Source organism: Stenella coeruleoalba (genome assembly GCF_951394435.1).
Source record: "Stenella coeruleoalba genome assembly, chromosome: Y".
NCBI lineage: Eukaryota > Metazoa > Chordata > Mammalia > Artiodactyla > Delphinidae > Stenella > Stenella coeruleoalba.
In genome coordinates, this window is record NC_137168.1 from 3,490,855 (window position 1) to 3,518,745 (window position 27,891).

At 42.3% G+C, this 27,891-nt stretch overlaps 1 protein-coding gene across 1 annotated transcript in view; it reads right to left on the reverse strand.

Moving 5' to 3' along the window:
- The window catches only part of LOC307181083 (protein WWC3-like), a 143,140-nt gene that overhangs the window by 35,478 nt on the left and 79,771 nt on the right, over positions 1–27,891 (reverse strand). The window contains 8 exon segments of the mRNA XM_079911857.1: positions 398–484; positions 1,189–1,263; positions 2,007–2,130; positions 6,725–7,047; positions 7,865–7,896; positions 7,900–7,954; positions 15,485–15,727; positions 20,249–20,322. Coding sequence (XP_079767983.1) covers positions 398–484; positions 1,189–1,263; positions 2,007–2,130; positions 6,725–7,047; positions 7,865–7,896; positions 7,900–7,954; positions 15,485–15,727; positions 20,249–20,322 — 1,013 coding nt within the window.

Sequence of the window (27,891 nt, forward strand, 5' to 3'; positions counted from 1 at the left end):
ACAAGGATGCCTGAGCCCAGCCTGAGGCCTCTTCAGGCACCTCATCAGATCGCAAGAGCCGAGTGTGGCTGTGTCGCCACCAGCCTTGTGACCAGAATGGACGTTTTAAGCCCCAACGCTGCTGATGATGGGCACCCAGCACTTTGTCAGCATGGCCACGGCACATAACCAGCCTGGCTCCAGTAACTCCACCTGCCTCAAATAATAAACCAGCCTCTTCTTAAAACTTACAATCCTTTAGATTTCAGACAGACACCCCCTAGCGTTTTATTGTAAATTCAGGTTCCAAGACAGTCTTTTCCCTCCCCAAACTGCCACGTGCAGCAGGTCAGCCAGTGGTGCCATGTGGAGGAGGGCCCGGGGGGAGGACACGGCCCCCACTGGCGCGGGAGCTTACATTTTGCAGTCTTCCTTCACCACCAGCCCGGCAAAGTTCTTCAGCTGGAGCACATTCACGAGGAGACACTCGCTGGCACTGTCGTGCCTAGAAAATAAAATGCACGTTCACAGACTGCAAATGCCCCACGGTGCAGAAATCCTGCTTGAACGACTGCAGTGGTCCTCACCCCACCCCCAGGGGACCTGCGCAAAGTCTAGAGGCGTCTCTTACTGTCACACTGAGTGGAGGGGGGCTACTGCGTGTCGTGGGCGGAGGCCAGGGCTGCTGCTCAACACGCCAGAGGGCACAGCACGGCCCCCCACCGAGAGCGACCGAGCCCGAACGCCACGAGTGCCGAGAAACACTAGGATGACAAGAGTGAGCAAAAGAAAGCTGCTGGGATGTGACCATCCTGCCTCGTTCGTCTGAACACTGCTGGTAACTGCCTTTCTAGACACTGTAGCTAGAAACCAGAACGCTTAGTGTTGCACAGCACCTGGCTACCCCAGCTCCGGCGGGAACTTCCCCGAGGGCCGGATTGTGCCCATGGGGTGAGAGTCCCCGGCTGTGACTCGTTGTTGGAGGACGGCAATGGAGCCGCTCTTGCCCATCTCTCCTTCCCGCCACCTCTGTCCCTTCACCTGAGACCGCTGAGATGGGCCCGGGGGCACCCAGGCCAGGGAGCAGCAGCCGGATCACGCGGGTCCCTCCATCCCTCCTGGCCTGTGTGTGGAGGTGTGAGATGCCGGGCGGGCCCCAATCTACCCATCGTCTTTACGAGCAACAGGGAAGGAGTCTTCTGTACTCACAAAAATCCAACATGGATCTGGGGCCCCTCGTTACCGCAAGCGTCTCCACGCGCAGGGTCGTCAGCATCCTCACTCCTGAACACAGTCGGAAAGGCACCGCGTTATCCCGGGGGGGCCTGGTTACCTCGGACTCGGCAGAAGCTCTCTCACACTAGGGGTGCTTCTTACTGAGAAGGGCTTTATTAAGTTGCAACATAAATAAATGCTTTAAGTGACTGGCAGGGCACGGCAGGTCCCCAGGATCCATGACGTCACCTCCCAGGGTACCTGTTGACCAAGTGGCCTTTTTGAGAAAATACCTCTCAAAACCACATGTGATATTTACGACAAAGATCAAAAACATATACTCTTAAAAGCTTTGCAGGGGGGACTTCCCTGGCGGTCCAGTGGTTAAGCTGAAAAAATGACATCAAAGGTCTCAAACAAAATAAAGCCCACAAGGAGTTTTGCCCTTGCAAAGTGATTCCTCCAGCTAAGGAAAGGGGACGGGGGGAACATCCATTTCTAGTGAATGTCCTTTCCAGAAAAGCAGGTCTCCCTCGCACACGGATTCTCCTTTTCCGGCTCTACTGGGCTCATGCCTTCCAACCCCCGGGGCCAGAGAGAAAGCAGTCATGCTAGATGCCCGAAGCCAGGCCAGTCCCCAGACGCCACCTGGGAGCAGAGGGGGTCCGTGGGGATGCTCAGGGCCCCTACCGCATGGAGAGAAGCCAGGAAAGCTGCACCCCGGAGACACACAGAGTGTCAAGCCAGACAGGTCCCGGCAGGGGTGCCTTCTGGGAAGTCAGCCCAGGGAGGCCAGAAGGTCAGCTTCTAACCTTTCGGTGGGAGGTTCAAACACGCCGCTGTCGCTGGCCAGCGAGTAATCGGACAGGCAGGCGGACACGCAGCGCACTCTCCGCTCCAGCCTCTGGGCGTCGCTGTCTTCTTGGGGGGTCGCTGCTGCAGGCGAGAGAGACATGGCCAGTCTCAGAAGGCAACAGGGCGGGAGCCCAGGGCAGAGCAGAGACAAAGGCAGGAAGGGGCAGAGACAGGCCAGCACGTTTGCAGATGTGTGTTTACATGCACTCTGCTCCAGTCTTTTCTTATACTGGAACAAACAAATGGAACAAACAGGCTTCTGGCTACTTCTTTAAAAGCTCTTTAAATGATCATCAATCTCCCTTCACCTCCTTAATGAGCGCACAGGTCAGAAGGTGGCGGGAAGGCCCTTGGCGTGGCCCTTTGAGAGTGTGTCACACGGGAAAGCCTGGAGAGAGATTTCGCCTGCACGTGGACGGCAGAGCGCTCTCCGAGAAGCAGGTGGGGGATGTTTCCTCCTTGACGCTGCTTGGTATTCTCCATACTTTATACAAGGAACACAGGCTACACTGCTTTATAATCAGAAAACAGAGTTTTTAAAAATCATCAAATAACCCCCAACAAAATGGAGTGACTTTCGAGTCAGAGGACACAGATGCACCCAGACTGGGCCTTTGCCAACGTCTCCGTGACCCCTCTGCCGCTCTAACTGCAGCGTCCTCCTCAGCAGCCCTGGGGCCACACTGGCTTCTAGAACTGTCTCCTGGGATTAGGAAGGACCATGACTGGGCAGCTTATTTTTGTCTCATATCTATTGTAACCAAGAGCAAAGACAACTACTGACATTTTCCCTTTTATCATTTCATCAACTCTTTCTACTCCTTCCCTCACAGCAACAAGTTTCTTTTAACAAAAGCAACAGAAGGAGGCATGCTGTCTCCTGCTGCTAAATGTGACGATGGACACAGGAACCTCAATGCTTCTGAGAGAGGCACACACGGTTAGAACACAGGCTTAAAGCATGAAGCCCCAAACTGAGCCTCACTCTGGCATCACAATGCCTCTTGTTAATAATGCAGGTCCCTCTTGTCTATGTTCTCCGGCCATCTAAGCTCTAGAAACTGAAAATCTAGACATCTGTGCACCCCTGACACCAATGACCATCTCTTTTCTTTTTTTTTCTTTTGCCTGCGTTGGGTCTTCGTTGCTGCGCTGGGCCTTCTCTAGTTGTGGCGAGCGGGGGCTACTCTTCATTCCGGTGCACGGGCTTTTCAGGGCGGAGGCTTCTCTTGTTGCAGAGCATGGGCTCTAGGCATGCGGGCTTCAACAGCTGCAGCACATGGGCTCAGTAGTTGTGGTACACAGGCCCTAGAGCATGCGGGCTTCAGTAGTTGCAGCTCTGGGCTCAGTAGTTGTGGCTCGCGGGCTCTAGAGGGCAGGCTCAGTAGTTGTGGTGCACGGGCTTAGCTGCTCTGTGGCATGTGGGATCTTCCTGGACCAGGTTTGAACCCGTGTTCCCTGCCTTGGCAGGCGGATTCTTAACCACTGCGCCACCAGGGAAGTCCCCAACCATCTCCCTTTTCAGCCAAATTATTATTCACAGCAACCATTAAACCCAAATATATTCATCGGGGTACAAAACAGACAGGGCTGTGGCCTTTGGCCTCAGGATGTTAACTGCAGACAAAAGCCGACCTTTCAAAGGCCTGCAGCGCCCAGTGTGGGGGCCACTGGCCCCGCCTCGGCCAAGGGCAGAAGCTGGCTCCGTCCCGGGATGGCCGGAGGCACCGACTCTCAGATCGTAGATGACGACTCCCAAGTCCAGCTCTGCTCGTCACCCCGGCCCCATGGAAGGACCCAGAGCCTCCAGCTCTAAACTGCAGATAGAACCCCTCAGTTTGCTCCATGGAACCCCAGCAAACACAATGGCTCACTACTCCCATTCCCAGCCCTGACACTCGGCCCTACATGCCTTTAAGGAAGTAACACCACACAATGATCCAGTTAACTTCCAGGCAACCCAATGGTGTGACTGCCAAAATTTCTCTCTCATTGCAATGAAAGTGGATGAAGAGAGAAAGGAAATGGGGGAATCAATCCTCAGTGATCCTAGGCTTAGCACCTTCAAGGAGCAACTGGATGCAGGAGTTGACAGAAGGAGGTACGGTCAGCACTTGCCCTGGGTGAGAAAGAAAGCACACGGCACACCCCACAGTACACACCGCAACCATCTGCTCTTGGGCTTCAAGGCAACGAGACGGAGAGTGGGGAGCAATGCCAGTGAAGTAAGGAATAAACAAGCTTCCACACGTTCATTTTATAAACCTCAGACCTTTCCATCATTAAACACAGACAAACAGACACTGAGACCTAAGGACAGCAACGCTGCTTGACAAAAGGGAGGAAAGTATAAGGAAAATCACATCGTGGGCAAAGCTGCCAGCTGGCATATTAAAATAATGAAAGTGTTAAAGTCTGGGGAAAAAACGCAAGAAGGAAAAAATACGTCAAGCTCTTAGAAAAGTTCTTACACAACTTTCATAGCCAGGATGAATACCGTTCAAACGACAACAACAATAATAAGAGCAACTGTTGAGCTACATTAAAGCACAGCTATGAGCTATGCCCTTCCTGACCACACCCCGACCATCCTAAATACACTGATTCACTGCACAAAGATGTGGCACAGCCTGACCAGCAAGGCGAAGGAGACGTCCAAGGTCACTTACAGTGAACGTTTCTGTCGAGCCGCATGAGAAAAGAGATAAAAAAAAAAAAGCACAAAGTGAAAAAACTGTAGAATTTAAGACAACAATTTTAAACAGGGTATGAATGTAATAAAAACATCAATAAACAGATGAACAAAGTCAAAATATTTATGGACTTATATTAGCAAACACCAGTGCGAAATGAAAACAGGAACAGATTTTAGAATCGTGACACATTTGACTTTTAAAGTGTGGGGAATATAAAACTGTAGTAAACATGTAAAAACGGATAAAGATGACAGTTTATTTCCCCACTCCCTTGCCCCACCTTCTGTCCCCTCAGACTGACTTAAAACACAATGGGAAATTCTGAATTTTATGTTACTAAAATTTTTCTCACTAAAGCTTGCTTGAGTCAAACTTAGACTGTACTGTTCTTAGTCAGACTGGAGAGTGGAGGGAACTACATGACCTCGGGCGTCATAAATGAGGGGTGGGGTTATTATAACGAGTACTGAGATCCTCACCAACTTTATGAAGCTGCAATGACTCTAGGCTCAGGCATTCCCACAAGCATCAAGGGAGGCAAGGAGTCACCCTGTGTCCATGCCTGAAGCTGCTCACCCAGCCCTGCGCAAGCACCTGTCAGGATCCATTCACTGAGTCAAGTACCTCTAGTTTGTAAGGGCCCAATTCCACTCATATGTGAACGCACTACCAGGTGGCAGTATCTGACCGTACCGATAGCAAAGACCTCCCAGTCTAAGAAGCTTGAAGAACTATAACATCCACCACCAAGTAGTGGATGAAAAATAAGGAAATCAAGTCAGCTCTTCTCCTTCCCACCCAGTCTCTCCCGTGGACCGAAAGGGGTCCTTAAATCTTTTGCTGACTTTGTGTATAACTGGATTGATACTTCTATATTTCGGACGGTTTGCATAGCGAAAAGAAAAGTTTGCACAGGGAAAAGAAGAGTAAAGGCTAGACAATAAGTGAAAATGGAAAAGTTTTAAGGAAAGTTTGCAAAGGGAAAAGAAAAGAGTAAAGTTAGACAATGAGTGCAAATGGACAAGAGTATATGTGTATAAAAAAGAACAAAGTAAATGCAGCTTACATATGCATACGAACTATGGAAATAATTTATATTGGGATGTTGAAATAATGTATAAGCAGCACTTGCAAACAAAAAAGACAGGAAAACAATGGAGGTGCCAATTAGCCAAGGGACTGATTCAGAACATAGCTGGTCTGTCATTAGATATGTAAATGCTAAGAGAACTTTCTCTTCACTAAGAGAAACTAGTACTATGTATATAACCCATGGGTAACAAAATGGTGTATTTGTTGAAGAGCAATGAAGCCGAGAGTCAACCAGGTCTAAGGGTGTGCCCAAGGATATGCAGTTAGAGTTGAGTAGGCAAGGATTTGAAGAATACCAGAGAAAGTAATTTGGTAGAAATGACTAATGCTTACTGGGACAACTTATGAAATCATGCAAAATACTGTCATTTCCTGTTTGACAGAATTAAGTCTTTGAAAATTCTGGGAACAAATGATGAAGAGATGAAGTCACAAGGCCAACGTCAGTAGAGATTTCTGCCGGGCCACAGCCAGACAGCAGTCCCAAGGCTGGTCTGAGGCGGGCACACACAGAACATTGCATGTGGGCACATGCCCCGGAGACTTCATTAAGGCCCGAGTACTTCTTTAGCAGCCTCCGAATGAGGAGGAACTGTCTCATTTTTGACAAATAAGTATATTCTGAAAACAAGCCAAATGCCTGGGAAAGACTACTTTGCCAGTTTCCATGACATTTCAAGCACCCAGGGCAAAAGCACGCAGAACGAGCGAGCTAGCGAGCGGGCGGGTGTGGGGGCCTCCTCTTGCCCTGGAGGGTCCTAAGCTGAGGGCTCACTAGGCCACAGCAGAGCCAGCTGGCTTCTATGCGGATGCACGCAGCTTCCTCCCTGAACTCGAGACATTTCCTCCCCGGCCCTGGGTCACCCACCAGACCCATCCGTACGTACTTGCAGCCGTGGGAGCGGCAGCCGCTTGGGGTCCTCGCTCGCGAGGTCCTTCCCTGTCCCTGGGGCACCCGTGAAGCGGCAGGGACACCGCGCCAGGCGGGTCTTCTTCCCCCATGGTGGAGGCCTGAGCGCGCAGCCTGTCCAGGGTGCCCATGCCCGCCACTTCGAAGGCGTCCAGGAGCTGGCCACCCTCGGCGTCGGGCTTCTCGTACTGAGGGAGGCCATAGATGTCAGTGAAGCTGACGGAGCTCAGGAAGCCCCAGCTGGAGGCCAGGGAGCCGCGGCTGCTCCCCAAGGAGATGGTCAGGGTGCTGGCGGACAGGCTGAAACGAGAAGAGCAGCCTGGAGCCCGCGACTGGAGCCTGCCCGTCCCCACCGGGAGCCGCGCCTCCGGTCTGCTCCACAAGGAGCAACACTCTGCCTCGGGCCCGTTCACCCTGGCGCCTCTTCAACACCTCTGAGCATTTTAAGACACCCCCCCACCCCCGCCCCTTCGTAAATATTTCCTTTGTTTCTTTGAATGCCGGTCGAGAGCAGTAGTTAACTTCAAGGGCTCTTGCTCGAGTTCAAGTTCCAGCTCACACTCAAGACTAGCTGAATGCGTTTGATTTGGTCAAGGGCTTTGCCCTTTCCCAGCCTCCCACCTTCTCACCCTGCGCTGGGATGACAGCGGTTCCTGCCTCAAGGCGCTGTGAGGGGGAGAACTGAGAAAATAATACACAGAAAGCCCTTAACACTACACTTCACGATACGGTAAGTGCTTGAAAACTGGAGCTCTTACTGAGCATCCAAATCGGATTTTAAAGATATTCATGCCTAACTAAAATGAATATCTTAAAAGTAAATAATTAAACGCGTATGTGTGCGTCTATGTAGATGGATATATACAGTCCTGATGCTGTGAGTGACAAAATCCTTCGATAAATCCGACTTAAGATTCATTATTCTGAAGTCACATTTGGTTCTCCTCATATTCCTCGTGTCATATATAAGCAGCTCATCTTAAAAATACCCTGTCTTCACTTTCCTGTCCTGTGCTTACAACCACTGCAGGTTCTAAGTTCTGGGAGAGAAAACCAGGCTAAATGAATCATGAAGTTCACAGCCACTATGTTATAACATGATAATCAAGTTACCTACCTTTGTAACTGGGACTGGAGATAGGACATTAGTCAGGTGGCTTCTTCCAGTGGCATCAGGAGACAGTTTCTTTTTTCCTGAAGTATAATCCTGTAGGTACAAAAACAGTCCACTGGTGGATTTCAAAGTTGCCAAGTATATTTTCCTAACAAGAAATTAAACTATATATTCCGCCAAAACAGATTAATGACTATCAGTTCTAAAAGCACACCTATGTCACAAGTTCCAAGATAACTGTTTTTGTTTTATTTCACAAAGTACCTCTAGAATCCTGAACAGTGCAAGTGATCCACACTAGAAGTTGGATGTGTGATGGAACAGATGTATGGATAGAGAGATAAGATGGATGGATGGGAGGATGAGTGGGTGGACAGGCAGGTAAATAGACGGATGGGAATCCAGCAGATGGGTTCAAAGGCAGGGCTCATAGAAAGCTACTGGATTTCCTTGGAATAAATCTGATTCCCTCATCCTAGGCAGTCTTCAAGGCAAAAAATAAATGCAATTCTTGTATCTAGAGAATAAAAGATCACAATCAAATAAAACAAAATATCAACAGTCATGGGTTGATATGGGTTGGAGGTATATATTTCTTCTTCCTTCTGCCTTCTCCTACTTCATAATTTTCTAGAATATTTTTCTCCTACTGTAGCAAGCTAACTGCCGAGACTAGAGCCCTACACATATAATAAATAATTGTTGAACTGTGGGGACTGATTAATCTTGCCTTTATAATGAAAGACTGATTTATAAATCAAAATGATTGCATTTTGATACGTGGCAGTGGAAAGAACCCATTAAACAAAGTTTTCCACCTGTTACGGAAGGCAAAATGCTCAAGGAGAGGAAACCAGAAGGAGGTGAACTTTGGCAGCAGCCAGAGTTACAAAGTTTTGACTATTACTGATAAGCAAAACTGATATACCGGGAACGAGGGGAAGATGGCGGAAGAGTAAGATGCGGAGATCACCTTCCTCCCCACAGGTACACCAGAAATACATCTAAACGTGGAACAGCTCCTACAGAACACCTACTGAACGCTGGCAGAAGACCTCAGACCTCCCAAAAGGTAAGAAAGTCCCCACGTACCTGGGTAGGGCAAAATAAAAAAGAATAAACACAGACAAAAGGATAGGGACGGGACCTGCACCAGTGGGAGGGAGCTGTGAAGGAGGAAAGGTTTCCAACACACTAGGAAGCCCCTTCGAGGGCAGAGACTGCGGGGGTCAGAGGGTGAAAGCTTCGGAGAAGTGGAGGACAGCGCAGCAACAGGGCTGCGGAGGGCAAAGTGGGGAGATTCCCGCACAGAGGATTGGTGCCGAACGGCACTCACCAGCCCGAGAGGCTGGTCAGCTCACCCGCCGGGGTGGGCGGGGCTGCAAGCTGAGGCACAGGGAGCACAGGGAGAGGACTGTGGTTGGCGGCGTGAACACAGCCTGCAGGGGATTAGTGCACCACGGCTAGCCGGGAGGGAGTCCGGAAAGTCTGGACCTGCCGAAGAGGCAAGAGACTTTTTCTTCCCTCTTTGTTTCCTGGTGTGCAAGGAGAGGGGAATAAGAGCACTGCTTAAAGGAGGTCCAGAGATGGGTGCGAGCCATGGCTAAAAGCGCGGACCCCAGAGACAGGCATGAGACGCTAAGGCTGCTGCTGCCGCCACCAACAAGCCTGTGTGCGAGCACAGGTCACTATCCACACCCCTCTTCCGCGGAGCCTGTGCAGCCCGCCACTGCCAGTGTCCCGGGATCCAGGGACAACTCACCCAGGAGAACGCATGGCGAGCCTCAGGCTGGTGCAACGTCCCGCCGGCCTCTGCCGCCGCAGGCTCGCCCCGCACTCCGTACCCCTCTCTCACCACCCCCCTGAGTGAGCCAAATTCTCCGAAGCACCTGCTCCACTAACCCCGTCCTCTCTGAGCAAAGAACAGATGCCCTCAGGCGACCTACACGCTGAGGCGGGGCCAAATCCAAAGCTGAGCCCCAGGAGCTGTGAGAAGAAAGAAGAGAAAGGGAAATCTCTCCCAGCAGCCTCAGGAGCAGCGGATTAAAGCTCCACAATCAACTCGATGTACCTGCATCTGTGGAATACCTGAGTAGACAATGAATCAGCCCAAATTGAAAAGGTGGAATTTGAGAGCAAGATTTATGATTTTTTTCCCCTTTTCCTCTTGTTGTGACTGTGTATGTGTATGCTTCTGTATGAGATTTTCTCTGCATAGCTTTGTTTCCACCATCTGTCCTAGGGTTCTATCTGTCGGTTTTTATTTTGTTTTGCTTTTTCTTTTTTAAACAAAATTTTTTTCAATAATTATTTACTTTTATAACTTTATTTTATTTCATCTTACTTTATTTTACTTCATCTTCTCTTTCTTCCGTCCTTTCTGTCTTTCTTACTTTCCTTCTCTTTCTTTCTTTCTTTCTACTTTTTCTCCCTTTTATTACAAGCCATGATGAAAGGCTCTTGGTGCTCCAGACAGGTGTCAGTGCTGTGGCTTGGAGGTGGGAGAGCCAACTTCAGGACACTGGTCCACAAAAGACCTCCCAGCTTCATATAATATCAAACGGCAAATAATTCCCAGAGATCTCCACCTCAATGCCAAGACCCAGCTCAACTCAACGACTAGAAAACTATAGTGCTGGACACCCTATGACAAACAACTAGAAAGACAGGAACACAACCCCACCCATTAGCAGAGAGGATGCCTAAAATCATAGTAAGTCCACAGGCACCCCAAAACACACCACCAGACATGGACTTGCCCACCAGAGAGACAAGATCCAGCCTCATCCACCAGAACACAGGCACTAGTCCCCTACACCAGGAAGCCTACACAACACACTGAACGAACTTTAGTCACTGGAGACAGATACCAAAAACAATGGGAACTACGAACCTGCAGCCTGCAAAAAGAAGACCCCAAACACAGTAAGATAAGCAAAATGAGAAGACAGAAAAACACACAGTAGATGAAGGAGCAAGGTAAAAACCCACCAGACCTAACAAATGAAGAGGAAATAGGAGGTCTACCTGAAAAAAGAATTCAGAATAATGATAATAAAGATGATACAAAATCTTGGAAATAGAATAGAGAAAATGCAAGAAACATTTAAAAGGACCTAGAAGAACTTAAGAAACAAGCAACGATGAACAACACAATAAATGAAATTAAAAATACTCTAGATGGGATCAATAGCAGAATTACTGAGGCAGAAGAACAGATAACTGACCTGGAAGATAAAATAGTGGAAATAACTACTGCAGAGCAGAATAAAGAAAAAAGAATGACAAGAACTCAGGACAGTCTCAGAGACCTCTGGGACAACATTAAACGCACCAATATTCGAATTATAGGGGCTCCAGAAGAAGAAGAGAAAAAGAAAGGGACTGACAAAATATTTGAAGATTTTATACTTGAAAACTTCGCCAATATGGGAAAGGAAATAGTTAATCAACTTGAGGAAGGACAGAGAGTCCCATACAGGATAAATCCAAGGAGAAATACGCCAAGACAAATACTAATCAAACTGTCAAAAATTAAACACAAAGAAAACATATTAAAAGCAGCAAGGGAAAAACAACAAATAACACACAAGGGAATCCCCATAAGGTTAACAGCTGATCTTACAGCAGAAACTCTGCAAGCCAGAAGGAACTGGCAGGACATATTTAAAGTGATGGAGGAGATAAACCTGCAACCAAGATTACTCTACCCAGCAAGGATCTCATTCAGATTTGATGGAGAAATTAAAACCTTCACAGACAAGCAAAAGCTGAGAGACTTCAGCACCACCAAACCAGCTTTACAACAAATGCTAAAGGAACGTCTCTAGGCAAGTAACACAAGAGAAGGAAAAGACCTACAATAATGAACCCAAAACAATTAAGAAAATGGGAATAGGAACATACATATCGATAATTACCTTAAATGTAAAGGGACTAAATGCTCCCACCAAAAGACACAGACTGGCTGAATGGATACAAAAACCAGACCCATATGTATGCTGTCTACAAGAGACCCACTTCAGACCTAGAGACACATACAGACTGAAAGTAAGGGGATGCAAAAATATATTCCATGCAAATGCAAACCAAAAGAAAGCTGGAGTAGCAATTCTTATATCAGACAAAATAGACTTTAAAGTAAAGACTGTTAGAAGAGACAAAGAAGGACACTACATAATGATCAAGGGATTGATCCAAGAAGAAGATATAACAATTGTAAATATTTATGCACCCAACATAGAAGCACCTCAAAACATAAGTCAAATACTAACAGCTATAAAAGGGAAAATCGACAGTAACACATTCATAGTAGGGGACTTTAACAACCCACTTTCACCAATGGACAGATCATCCAAAATGAAAATAAAAAGGGAAACACAAGCTTTAAATGATACATTAAACAAGATGGACTTAATTGATATGTATAGGACATTCCATCCAAAAACAACAGAATACACATTTTTCTCAAGTGCTCATGGAACATTTTCCAGGATAGATCTAATGAGTGGGAAAAGATACCTTCAAATTCTATATCTCATATGGGGTTAATATCCAAAATATATAAAAAATTCACACAACTCAATTGAAAAAAACAAAAAAATCAATTAAAAAAATGGCCAAAGAATCTGAAATAGACATTTATCTAAAGACATACAGATGACCAACACATGTAAAGGCACATGTAAAGATGCTCAACATCTCTAATTATTAGAGAAGTGCAAATCAAAACCACAGTGAGATACCACCTCACACCTGTCAAAATGGCTATAATCAAAAAGAACAGAAATAACAAGAGTTAGTGAGGATGTGGAGAAAGGGGAACCCTCCTACACCGTTGGTGGGAATGTAAATTGGTGCAGCCACTATGAACAATAATATGGAGGTTCCTTAAAAATCAAAAATAGAGTTACCATATGATCAAGCAACACCACTTCTGGATATTTATCCAAAAAGAAATAAGTGATAACATTAATTTGAAAAGATACATGTATCCCAATATTTATAACAGCATTAGTTACAACAGCCAAGATATGCAAACAAGGTAAGTGGCCATTGTCAGGTGAATGAATAAAGAAGATGTGGTAAATACACACACACGTTGGAATATTACTCAGCCAGAAAAGAAGAAAATCTTGTCATTTGTGACAACATGGAGAAATCTTGACAGTACTGTGCTAAAATGAGGTAAGTCAAAGACATAAAGTATGGTCTCACTTATATGTGGAATCTAAAACAAACAAACAAAGACGGTCATAGATACAGAGAGAAGATTGGTGGTGGCCAGACCTGAAGGACAGAGTGAAATGAGTAAAGGTGCCAGACTTAATCATTCTGTATTGTGTATTTGAAAGTTGCTATGAAAGTAAATCTTATAGGTTCTCATCACAAGAAAAAAAAAAGTTGTAACCATGGTGGTGATGAACGTAAATGTAAATTCCCTGTAAAACAGACGTGGAATCATTTATACAAGACAGTCTATCAATTATTGAGAGATGTAAAAACTGTCTGGGATGTAAGCGGCCATATTTCTATTCTGTTTTTCTATAAAAATAGGAATCTTAAATACATGCCAAACTTCTGTACACATTTTTTCTACTAGGAAGCAAAAGACATACAGGAAACTTGCCAGGGTTCAGCCCTAGAAGTAGAGTCTCATGTTTGCACATTAAAGAAGGTGAACTTCTAAGAACATTAAGAACTCCTTCTACAAAGAGGAGTATTTTAAGAGATAATAGATTTTAAAATGTAGAGTCTAATTTACTATCTTTAAGTCATTTACTTTAAATAGTACTTTACTTTTTAAATGTTTATTTTTTATTAATTTCTACTGAAGTATAGTTGCTTTATAATGTGTTAGTTTCAGGTGTACAGTCAAGTGATTCAGTTATACATATATAAACAGATATTCCCTTTTTATACTCTATTCCATTATAGGTTATTACAAGATATTGAGTATAGTTCCCAGCGCTATACTGTAGGTCCTTGATGGTTATCTATTTTATATATACTAGTATGTATATTTTAATCCCAAACTAATTTATCCATCCTCCCTTTCCCCTTTACCATTTCTGACCCAGGACCAACATATTTCATGCTCAGAAGACAAGTTCACTTCTCCTTCTTCACCCCATGGTTTCAGATCCCAAGACTCAGCTCCTGCATTGTTCCCACAAAAGACCGCATAAACTGGACAAGTTTGGGGGACCCAGGCCTTGAATCCAAGCATAATGGTAACACCTGCTCTGGGGGTTCCCTGGATTTGTGCCCTGGGATCTCCACATGGCAAGGGCAGAATCAGTCACTGGTGTGTGGGTGTCAGGTCCTGAGAAGCAAGTAGTATTCACAGGACTGAATCCATCCCATTAACAGAGAACCAAGTGGAACTGCCAGGGCCTCCCACCCAGAATGTACACAAGAGAATACCATGGGAAGAATGGAAAGTGATATTAAGCGGAAACAATACAGAAGCACAAGAGCACAGATGAAACTTCCATTTCATATCCCTTTGCAGAGTCAGAAGCAATAAATTCTGGGTTTATTTTGACCGAGGTGAGAGGGCACTCTACCATGCCAGGCAAATTAGCATGTACTCTGCCCATTCCTATGCACTGGACTCTCCAAACCACACCGCTTTCCTCCAGCGCTGACATTAGCCCCTAAGGACAGGACACAGACCTATCAATTAATGATGAATAACCAAGCAGAGATAACCCCCAGCAAATACAGAGGACAATCCTAACATTCGATGAAACAGTCATTATAAGGGCATCTGTACTAACCAAATAATTCAGGTGACTATTAAACTCTACCTAGAGAATGCTCACAGAGATACAGCTTATGATCCTGGTAATACAGTGAATTTTAAGGAGCCAGTATGTTATCAAATGGGCGGTGGGCTCTCCAAAGCTCAGCAAATATCCCCAAACTTCTAACAGCTGTGCAACGTGGAAAGCAGACCCAGCCTTCCACGCAATCCGTGATCACACAGCAATCTGTGATCACACACAGCAAACGCAAACCAGGAGACAGGGCACATGAAAGGGCGAGCAACAGAGGACAAAGGACTCTGTGCTGGCTTCATGTGTCCCACACTGGGAGAGCCCCAAGACCAACTGAAGAGGCGCACGTTCAGAAAGACACGCGAGAGAGCGGAGACTTCCTGCTGCCAAAAGGGCAGGCTTTGCTGGCGAGAAATCAAAGTCGGAGATAAAAGTAAGAGGTAGACTGCGGAAACGGAGATGCTGCTGATGTCAGGAACGAGGTTCCTCCGTGGTCACGGAGCCGACCACCACCTGCCTCCGGCCCCCTGTTGGCTGGAGACCCGACACCTGTCCTGGGCGCTGCCCTGAAAACACAGGGGCCGGGTGCACCCGGTACCTGCAGCGGGAGTGGGCGGGGTCTAAGTGGTGGGTTCCCCGGTCTTCCTTACTCTATCCGGTTCTCGACCACCTCCCACTTGTAATAGGGACCGGGAGCCTCTGAGCCCTGGGCACCCCCTGCAGACGGCAGGCACCGGCTCCCTCCACCTTCCGCCAGGCCGTAGCTGCCTGAGTAACAAGGCTTCGGCTTTGCCAGCTGCTCCTCCGCCGGAAGCCGGCCCCGCCTGCCCAGCCAGCCCACCTTTCCGTGGCACCCTGCACGGATGTGGCCCGGGAGCGCTGGATCTCCTCCTCCAGGCGCCGCCGCTCCTCCTCCAGCCGGGCCACGTCCTCCGCCGGCCTCCTCTGCTGGATGATGAGCTGCAGCTCCTGAAGCAGGGCCTCCTTCTCCTTGATGAGCTTCAGCCTGTCCCTGTCGGCCTCGGCCATGCGCGGCCAGGACTCGCTCTCAAACTGGGCCACCTGCCTCTGGATATTTGCGACTCTGCGAGACAGGGACACTGAAAAATCCATGAACTTCATTTTTAAAATTCTCTTCACAATACAGACGCTAAAATCCTCAACTAAGTATTAGCAAATAGAATCCAACATAACACAAAAAGATTTACACCACAACCATCAAGTGGGATTTATCCTAGATGTGCTGGTTCAACATTCAAAAATCAATTAATATAATCCATCACAGCAACAGATTAAAAAAGATCATGTGACCATATCAAGAGATGCAGAACAAGCATCTGACAAAATCTAGCATTCATTTAGTATATATGAAAAACAAAACCAAAAACACCCCTCTAAAATAGAAACTTCCTCAATTTGATAAAGCACATCTACAAAAAAAAAATAATAATACAACTAATACCATTCTGTTTTTAATTTTTTTATTAATTTATTTTGGGCTGTGTTGGGTCTTCATTTCTGCGCGAGGGCTTTCTCTAGCTGTGGCAAGCAGGGGCCACTCCTCATCACAGTGTGCAGGCCTCTCACTATCGCGGCCTCTCTTGTTGCGGAGCACAGGCTCCAGACGTGCAGGCTCAGCAGTTGTGGCTCACGGGCCTAGTTGCTCCGTGGCATGTGGGATCCTCCCAGACCAGGGCTCGAACCCGTGTCCCCTGCATTAGCTGGCAGATTCTCAACCACTGCGCCACTAGGAAAGCCCCAATACCATTCTTAATGGTGTGAAGCTCAAGCTTTCTCACTGATATCAACTTCAAAACAACGGTTTACCCCATCACTAATCCTTTTCAACGTCATATGGAAGTCCTAACTAATGGAATAACATAAAAGGAATACACTGTGCACAGATTGGAAAGAAAGACATAAAACAGTCCTTGTTCACAGCTCACATAATCATCTATGAGGAAAACCCAAAAGAAACTGATAACAAAAAAAATTTCCCTTGGAACTCTTAAGCAATTAGTGCAAGATTGAAGTATACAAGCTTATACAAAAGTCAACTGCTTTCCTAAATACCATCAATAAACAAGTGGATCTTAAATTTAAAACACAATACCATTCACATGGCACCTCCAAAAATGAAATACTTAGTTATAAGTCTAACAAAACTTGTACAAGATCTATACAAAAGAAATTACAAAACTGTGATGAACTGAAACAAAGAAGAACTAAATAAATGAAGAGACATTCCATGTTCATGGATAGGAAAGATTCGACACTGTCAAGATGTCACTTCTTCCCAGCTTGCTCTATAGATACAAAACAATCCCAATCAAAAGTCTAGCAACTTGTATTTGTGGACATAACGAAATTGATTCTAAAGGGACAACAGGCCCAGAACAGTCAACACAATACTGAAGGAAGAGAACAAAGCTGGAGAACTGACACTATGAGACCTCAAGACTTAACATAAAGCAGTACGGTAATCAAGATAGTGTGGTACTGGCGAAAGAATATGATAGCAAAGACAGTCTTTTCATCAAATGGTGCTGGAACAACTGGACATCCACATGCAAAAAAAAAAATCATCTAGACACAGACTTCACACCCTTCACAAAATTTAACTCAAGACCTAAATATAAAACGCAAAACTATAAAACTCTTAGGAGATTACATAGGAGAAAACTAAGAGGACCTTGGTTTGGAAATGTCATTTTAGATACAATACCAAAGGCAGGATCCATGAAAGAAATAATGGGTAAGCTCAACTTCATTAAAATTAAAACTTCTGCTCAGTGAAAGCCAATGTCAACACATGTGAGACAACAAATCACAGACGGGGAGGAAACATTCGCAAAAGACACATCTGATCAGAACTGTTATCCAAAATATAGAAAGAATACTTAAAACTCAACAGTGAGAGAACAAAGAACTCAATTAAATGGGCCACCACCAATTAATGGACACCTCACTGAAGAAGATAAACAGACAGCAAAGCATATGAAAAAAAGATGCTCTAAATCATACGTCACCAGGGAAATGAAAATTAAAACAACAGTGAGGTTCTACTGCACACCTATTAGAATGGCCAAAATGAGGACACTGACAACATCAAATGCCGGTGAGGATGTGGAGTAACAGGAACTCCCATTCACTGCTGGAAGGAATGCAGAATGCTACAGCCACTTTGGCAGTTTCTCACAAAACTAAACACTCTTACCATGTGATCCAGCAGTCACACTCCTTGGTGTTTACCCAAAAGAGCTGAAATTTTATGTCCACACAAATCTACACATGGATGTTTTTAGCAGCTTTGTTTATAACAGACAAACCTTGGAAGCAATTTGTTTCCATCTCACTGCTTATTAATTTTGTCCTGCTTTTATTTATATCGTCTATGTATCAAGAAACACTTCCCTTTATGTTTTTACATTTTATCAATGGAAATATACGTTTATTCCATCAATAAAATTGTACATAGGATAAAAAAATAAACTTGGAAGCAACCAAGATGTCCTACTTTAGTAGATGAACAGAGAAATAAACTATGGTACATTTAAACAATGGGATATTATTCAGCACTAAAAAGGAATGAGCCATCAAGACATGAAATACAGGAAGGAAATTTACACAGTATTATAAGTGAAGAAGTCAATCTGAAAAGGCTACGTACTGCATGATTATATGTATATGATTTTCTGGAAAACTATGGAGTTAGTAAATACTCAGTGGTTTTCATAGGTTAGTGCTGAGGAAGGAATGAGTAGGCAAAGCACTGTGGATTTTTAGGGAATTGAAAAGACTGTACTGAATACCATAATATTGGATACATGTCATTATACATTTGTCCAAATGCACAGAATGTACAATACCATGAATGAACCCTAATGTAAAGGAACGATGGACTTCAGGTGATTATGATGTGACAATGTAGGTTCATGAATTGTAACAAATGTACTTACCCTCTGGTACATCTCTGGAGATGTTTATAGTGAGGGAGGTTATATGTGTAGATAGGTAAGAAGTACATGGGAACTCTATATTGTCCACTGAGTTTTGCTGTAAACCTGAAAATGCTCTAAAAAATAAAATATATGTAAAATATAAAATATACATAAGAAGGTGAAATGCAATGTTCTTTCATGAATAATCTACCTAAGTAGTTACCTAGACATTTTAAAGGTTATTCACTGTAACCTTAAAGGTTACATCTCTAGAAAATAAGAAATCACTCACTGTGTTTGGTAAATGTTACAGCAAAACATGTAACAATTACTTGCTAAGCATAGCATTGACCTATTTTCTGAGTTTAGTGCAGCCTGGCAAATTCCAGCCTACACTATGCATTTTCAGAACAAACATGCAAAATGCCCAGAGGAATATTCACAAGAGGCAACATTCCTTCAAAAAATACGAGCAAGCTAAAGAGAAGAAGTATATGATTAATAATGTGACCACTGTAGATAATCAATATGGATAATGAATTTTGAAATATTACATGTGGAAATTTTAAAGTCCAACACTACTACATCATAACAAGCAAGAATAAATTGAATATAAAACCACTTAGCAAACTGAAGACCTAGGTCAGTTAATGCTTGTCCTTAGCAGGGAGTCATGTGAGCTGCTTCTGTTGATATTTTTACATTTTCTAAGAAGCCAAGAAAAGTGAAATTCCAGACATACATAAATTATACACAATGATGAGAGCCAATTATTTAGCCAGAAAGTATCCTCCTTACACTAGCTGGTATCCTGCTGTTTTGTCTTCAAGATAGTATTTCATTTTTGACGAAAGAAATTTCTTTTTGATACGCTTTATAGCTTTAAGTAGGACATATTTTAAACAACTGTGTTTTAACAAGTTACCAAAGGGTGAAAAGAGATAAAGTCGCTAAGCAGGTGACAGTAATGCTAAAGCAGTGGGACAATATTGAAAACAAGGGGCCCTAAGCATTTGAGGAGAAATATGACGTATTAATTGTCTCAGTTTTGCCCATGTTCTAAAATTAAGACTAGGAAAGATAAACAAACAGGCACAAATATAGTCAAATATTGAATTTCAGAAGCCAGACTATTTATTATTATTTAGGTCAATATAAATAATTGCATCTAAATTCTTTCAAACAAAATGAAATGGAATATCTACTGCTATTACCTGTTACTCTAGTACTTAAAATGTCTTTGAAAACAATTATGTGTGGCTTTTTCCATTAATGGCTCAACATTAACCTATTGAGCTAAATAACTAAAAGGAAAAAACAATAGTTTAACTTAGGCTGGTCTGAGGGACTGATACTCAGTCTAAGAGGAAGCAAAAAGGGAGTTCTCAGCCAGAAGGATAAAAAAAAGCTGAAAAATCTCCATTCTTAATGAATCAGATCTTTACAAGTGTTAGCAATATTTTGAATTTGACATTTTAAATGCACTTGACATTTTGTTACATGTATTCGGAAGCTAAACAAAAAATGAGAATCCATTATTTTGTATTACATTAGACACTGCATTTTGGTAAAATTGTAGGTAGACACATACTGAACTGTGTTCAATTTCTCTCCAGGGAAAAAGAAGTAAGCAGGAGGCAAGATTTTTAAAATGAGTTTCTTACCTCTTTCTGGCCTCCTCACATTGCTGATTAAGTCTGACTTGGTCTACAAGGTTTGCTTTATCATCAAAGGCAAACTTTGGGGAATAAAAGAAAAACAATAAAAATTCATATTAAAACATTTTCAAAATTGTAAATTCATTTAAATTTCAGCAACAGTTAAAAATATTCTTTTAATTCTTCTTTAAATTTCAATTTTTTAAAGCACTGGAAGGAAATGTACCAAATAAAATTCTGTTGCAATCTCTGACCAGAGGGGTTTGGGAACCTGGGTTTAATATTATCTAAACAGTGGACTTTTTTTCCCCAGGGGAAAAATATTCGTTTGTTATTATATGAAACAAAATTGAAGTTTTTTGTTTTTGTTTTTTGTGGTACGCGGGCCTCTCACTGTTGTGGCCTCTCCTGTTGCGGAGCACAGGCTCCGGACACGCAGGCTCAGCAGCCATGGCTCACGGGCCCAGCCACCCCGCGGCATGTGGGATCTTCCCGGACTGGGGCACGAACCTGTGTCCCCTGCATCGGCAGGGGAACTCTCAACCACTGCGCTACCAGGGAAGCCCAAAATTGAAGTTTTTAAAGAAAGAAATAATTTATTAAGAGTTGATACAAAGGTTTAAAATATTATCCCATTTTGTACAGTGTTCTCAAATATCAAGTTTCTCAATGAATACGGAATGATCATGTCCTACTAAGAAATAATAAAATCTGAAGAAGACAGACTAGTATGTGTTTGGGATATAGGATAACTCTCTCCAATATGGTATGCTATATAAAAGAACAAAATGTAAAAATAAGGAAATCAAAGAATAAAAATGACTGGGATTGGGCAATATTACTTTAAGAGCTAGAATATAAAATGTGGTGTTCTGGATCCAATCAGTAGTTGTATTTAAATATTTTTCCTACTAATTACACTGAAGTGAACGACATGCTAGACAAAACAAAAAGACCTATACGAAACACAACTGTGGCTTACTTTTTTCATTCCTGGAAATGTCATAAAAATGTATTTTCAACAAATCCTTCAGGGACTTCCCTGGTGGTGCACGGGTTAAGAACCCTCCTGCCAATGCAGGGGACACGGGTTCAATTCCTGGTCCAGGAAGATCCTACATGCCATGGAGCAACTAAGCCTGTGCACCGCAACTACTGAGCCTGTGCTCTAGAGCCTGCAAGCCACAACTACTGAGCCTGCATGCTGCAACTAATGAAGCCCGCGCACCTATAGCCCATGCTGCGCAAGAGAAGCCACCACAATGAGAAGCCCGCGCACCACAATGAAGAGTAGCCCCCGCTTGCTGCAACTAGAGAAAGCCTGCACACAACAAAGACCCAATGCAGCCAACAATAAATAAATTTTAAAAAAATCCTTCTAGGTGTAGACTTGACTTTATTAGATCATATATTATGACCACTAAGTCTTTTTCCTTTTAATAACTTCATGTCAACAAATATTTAAGAACATTCTACTTGAATGATTAGTAATTTATCTGTTGATACACATTTTGATAAGTTTCTATTGTGAATTTCTCTACACGTGTATTGCCTTGGAAATATACTGAACGACAAGATGAAGAAGTGGCTTATGGTGCACTGAAAATTCTCCAATGAAATGAGTCACAATCATATATTTAAACAGTTCTATCAGCTCCCCCTTTCCACAAACTCTGCTCAGTATACATATTTAGATATGAAGTTTGACATCTTCAGAAACTTTCCAGAAAGGAAATGCTCTACTTGTCTTTTCATCACCCTCTTTATCACTGAGCTGATTCTTCAGTGAGATTAATACACTTCACTCCTTAAATCTCTTCTAAAAGTAATTTACAAACTTGTAGGCTTCACTCTTCTTTGAGACAAATAAAAATGTTTTAGTCAAAAACAAAGCAACCTACAATTAAAAAATACCAAAATAGTTCCTGTCTCAGTTTCTATATAGTCCTATACCATGTACCACAAATTCCAAATTCCAATGTTATGCTGATATTGCTTGTAAGTCTCTGGTTACAAATCCCTATTCTTGGAAAACATGTCATATACCTAACACCTGCCCTCAAAACTGGCTCATAATATTAACTAAAATAGATACACTTCTAAGTTGGCCCTCAACAATCTTCACTTTCTGTTATTCAGCCCAGGTGTGTTCACCTCTACTAGAAAGTAGGTTGGACCCAGTGACTTGATTCGATCCAACAGAAAAGAGCAAAAGTAAAGAAAAGTCATTTCTGTGATTAGGTTACAATGGATTGTTACTCCCATCATGTTAGGTGACTTTCTCTATTGCCTTCTCAGCTTGCACATTTTGGTGAAACAAACTGCCATGCTGAAGAGTATAGGTGATTTACAATGTTGTGTTAGTTTCAGGTGTATAGCAAAGTGAATCAGTTTTACATATACATGTATCCGCTCTTTTTAAAATTCTTTTCCCACGTAGGTCATTACAGACTGTTGAGTAGAGTTCCCTATGCTATAGAGTAGGTCCTTATTAGCTATAAACTTTACACATAGTAGTGTCTATATGTCAATCCCAATCTTCCAGTTTATCCCTCCTCCCCTTTCCCCGTCTAACCACAGTTTGTTTTCTACATCTGTGACTCTATTTCTGTTTTGTATATAGGTTCATTTGTATCGTTTTTTTTGATTCCACATATAAGCAATATCATATGATATTTGTCTTTCTCTGTCTGACCTACTTCACTTAGTATGGTAATCTCTAGTTCCATCCATATTGCTGCAAATGGCATTATTTCATTCTTTTTTATGGCTGAGTAGTATTCCATTGTATATATGTACCACATCTTTATCATTCCATGGTCAATGGACACTTAGCTTGCTTCCATGTCCTGGCTATTGTAAATAGTGCTGCAGTGAACACTGGGGTGCATGTATTTTTTCGAATTATGGTTTTCTCTGGATATATGCCCAGGATTGGGATAGCAGGATCATATGTAGCTCTATTTTTAGCTTTTTAAGGAAGCTCCATACTGTTATCCATAGTGGCTGCACCAGTTTACATTTCCAACAACAGTGGAATTTATTGCTTGTAGACTTTTTGATAATGGGCATTCTGACTGCTGTGAGGTGATATCGCATTGTAATTTTGATTTGCATTTCTCCGATAATTAGTGATGTTGAGCATATTTTCATGTGACTTTTGGCGATCAGTATGTCTTATTTTGAGAAATGTCTACTTAGATCTTCCACCCATTTTTTTGATTGCCTTGTTTGTTTCTTTTTGATATCCAGCTGCATGAGCTGTTTGTATATTTTGGAGATTTATCCCTTGTTGGTCACTCTGCAAATATTTTTTCTCATCTGTCTTTCCCTAGTCTTTTCATTTTGTTTATGGTTTCCTTTGCTGGGCAGAAGATTTTCAGTTTAATGAGGTCCCATTTGCTTATTTTTGTTTTTATTTTCATTACTCTAGGAGGTGGGTCAAAAATGATCTTCCTGTGATTTATGTCAAAGACTGTTCTTCCTATGTTTTCCTCTAAGAGTTTTATAACATCTGGTCTTACTAACCCATTTTGAGTTTATTTTTGTGTATGATGTCAGAGAATGTTCTAATTTCATTCTTTTACATGTAGCTGTCCAGTTTTCCCAGCATTCCTTATTGAAGAGACTGTCTTTTCCCCCTTGTACATTCTTGCTTGTTTGGTCACCTAATCTGAGACTGACTTTCTAATTGACCTGACACTTTGACTGCAGTTTTAAAACCCACATAGCAAGAGCTAATATATGATATCATATGTACTTATGATATAGGGCATAGCTTTTTGGTATTTTTCTCTATAGTAACATGATGTAGTAGACAGTGCAGGAGTTTAATCATCAGAGATGTAATTTTGAACCCAGACTTGCCTCTCTCAGCTTTAAGACCTTAGGTAACCTGGCACCTTAGTCTCCTCATCATACTACGTAACAGAGATGGGAACAACTGGTTAAAATGAGGTCAGACGTGGGAAGATGCCTGCTCCCGTACACTTAAGAGTTTCATCAATAAGAAGAATTTACTGCTATTGTTATTATAACTCTGTAACAAGCTTCACACCAAAAGGTTTAGGACATTCTATATAAATCATTACAAAAGTCTTTGATCTAACCCCTTTCTCCTCATGCTAGTTAGAAATAAATACATTCTAATTCTAACCTCCTGACAAGAAGCAATGACTAACTAAAGAAACTGAGTGAGTCAGACTTCTTTCCTTCTCTCAGTCACTCCAAAATCTTTAGAAAAAAATATTATTTTTTGGGTTAACAGATTCTTCCCTGTGTGTTACAGTTAGTGACCATATTCTTTAAACCACATAATACATGTGGTTGAAAATGTACAAGTGTACTATTAGGAAAATGAGGGGAAAACTGAAAATAGGCTGTTCCAGAAAATTCAAGAAATACTCATTATTTACTATACTTCCAAAAGAGGAAATGTTTGCTGAGTTTCAAAATAGTAGCTAATTATTTTTTTTCTCATTTTGAACATTTAATGACTAGTACTGTTAACAACACAAGATACAATCAAACAAGAATAAGCTGTGTGACCTTGGGCAAGTCACTTCACCTCTCTGAGCCTCAAATTCCAAACCTGCAATATAACAATTTTTTTAACATCTTTATGGGAGTATAATTCTTTTACAATAGTGTGTTAGTTTCTGCTTTATAACAAACTGAATCAGTTATACATACACATATGTTCCCATATCTTTTCCCTCTTGCGTCTCCCTCCGTCCCACATTCCCTATCCCACCCCTCTAGGTGGTCTCAAAGCACCAAGTCGATCTACCTGTGTTTTGCGGCTGCTTCCCACTAGCTATCAATTTTAGATATGGTAGTGTATATATGTCCATGCCACTCTCTCGCTTTGTCACAGCTTACCCTTCCCAATCCCCATATCCTTAAGTCCATTCTCTAGTAGGTCTGTGTCTCTATTCCTGTCTTACCCCTAGGTTCTTCATGACATTTTTTTCTTAAATTCCATATACATGTGTTAGCATATGGTATTTGTCTTTCTCTTTCTGACTTACATCGCTCTGTATGACAGACTCTAGGTCCATCCACCTCATTACAAATAGCTCAATTTCATTTCTTTCTATGTCTGAGTATATTGCATTATATATATGTGCCACATCTTATTTATCCATTCATCCAATGATGGACACTTAGATTGTTTCCATCTTTGGGCTATTGTAAATAGAGCTGCAATGAACATTTTGGTACATGACTCTTTTTGAATTATGGTTTTTTCAGGGTATATGCCCAGTAGTGGTATTGCTGGGTCATATGGTAGTTCTATTTGTAGTTTTTAATGAACCTCCATACTGTTCTCCACAGTGCCTATCTCAATTTACATTCCAACCAACAGTGGAAGAGTGTTCCCTTTTCTCCACACCCTCTCCAGCATTTATTGTTTCTAGATTTTTTGATGATGGCTTTTCTGACTGCTGTGAGATGATATGTCATCGTAGTTTTGATTTGCATTTCTCTAATGATTAATGAAGTTGAGCATTCTTTCATGTGTTTGTTGGCAGTCTGTATATCTTCTTTGGAAAAATGTCTATTTAGGTCGTCTGCCCATTTTTGGATTGGATTGTTTGTTTTTTTGTTATTGAGCTGCATGAGCTGCATATAAAATTTGGAGGTTAATCCTTTGTCAGTTGCTTCATTTGCAAATATTTTCTACCATTCTGAGGGTTGTCTTTTGGTATTTTTTATGGTTCCTTTCTGTGCAAAAGCTTTGAAGTTTCATTAGGCCCCATTTGTTTATTTTTGTTTTTATTTCCATTTCTCTAGGAGGTGGGTCAAAAAAGATTTTGCTGTGATTTATGTCATAGAGTACTCTACCTATGTTTTCCTCTAAGAGTTTGATAGTTTTTCTCCTTACATTTAGGTCTTTAATCCATTTTGAGTTTTTTTGTGTGTGTGGTGTTAGGGAGTGATCTAATCTCATACTTTTACATGTACCTGTCCAGTTTTCGCAGTACCACTTCCTGAAGAGGCTGTCCTTTCTCCATTGTACATTCCTGTCTCCTTTATCAAAGATAAGGTGACCATATGTGCATGGGTTTATATCTGGGCTTTCTATCCTGTTCCATTGATCTATCTTTCTGTTTTTGTGCCAGTACCATACTGTCTTGATTACTGTAGCTTTGTAGTATAGTCTGAAGTCAGGGAGCCTGATTCCTACTGCTCTGTTTTTTATTCTCAAGATTGCTTTGGCTATTCAGAGTCTCTTGTAATTCCACACAAATTGTGAAATTTTTTGTCCTAGTTCTGTGAAAAATTTCAGTGGTAGTTTGATAGGGATTGCATTGAATCTGTAGATTGCTTTGGGTAGTGGAGTCATTTTCACAATGCTGATTCTTCCAATCCAAGAACATGGTATATCTCTCCATCTATTTGTATCATCTTTAATTTCTTTCATCAGTGTCTGATAATTTTATGCATACAGGTCTTTTGTCTCCTTAGGCAGGTTTATTCCTAGATATTTTATTTTTGTTACAATGGTAAATGGGAGTGTTTTCTTAATTTCACTTTCAGATTTTTCATCATTAGTGTATAGGAATGCCAGAGATTTCTGTGCATTAACTTTGTATCCTGCTACTTTACCAAATTCATTGATTAGCTCTAGTAGTTTTCTGGTAGCATATTTAGGATTCTCTATGTGTAGTATCATGTCATCTGCAAAGAGTGACAGCTTTACTTCTTCTTTTCCAATTTGGATTCCTTTCATTTCCTTTTCTTCTGTGATTGCTGTGGCTAAAACTCCCAAAACTATGTTGAATAAGAGTGGTGAGATAGGGCAACTTTGTCTTGTTACTAATCTTAGTGGAAATGATTTCAGTTTTTCACCATTGAGGACAATGTTGGCTGTGGGTTTGTCATATATAGCCTTTATTATGTTGAGGAAAGTTCCCTCAATGCCTACTTTCGGCAGGGTTTTTATCATAAATGGGTGTGAATTTTGTCAAAAACTTTCACTGCATCTATCGAGATGATCATATGGTTTTTCTCCTTCAATTTGTTAATATGGTGTATCACTTGATCATGGTGTATGATCCTTTTAATGTGCTGTTGGTTCTGTTTGCCAGTATTTTGTTGAGGATTTTTGCATGTATGTTCATCAGTGATATTGGCCTGTAGTTTTCTGTCTTTGTGACATCCTTGTCTGGTTTTGGTATCAGGGTGATGGTGGCCTTGTAGAATGAGTTTGGGAGTGTTCCTCCCTCTGCTATATTTTGGAAGAGTTTGAGAAGGATAGGTGTTAGCTCTTCTCTAAATGTTTGATGGAATTTGCCTGTGAAGCCATCTGGTCTTGGGCTTTTGTTTGTTGGGAGATTTTTAATCACAGTTTCAATTTCATTGCCTGTGATTGGTCTGTTCATATTATCTATTTTTTCCTGATTCAGTCTTGGCAGGTTGTGCCTTTCTAAGAATTTGTCCATTTCTTCCTGGTTGTCCATTTTATTGGCATAGAGTTGCTTGTAGTAATCTCTCATGATCTTTTGTATTTCTGCAGTGTCAGTTGTTACTTCTCCTTTTTCATTTCTAATTCTATTGAGTCTTCTCCCTTTTTTTCTTGCTGAGTCTGGCTAATGGTTTATCAATAATATTTATCTTCTCAAAGAACCAGCTTTTAGTTTTAT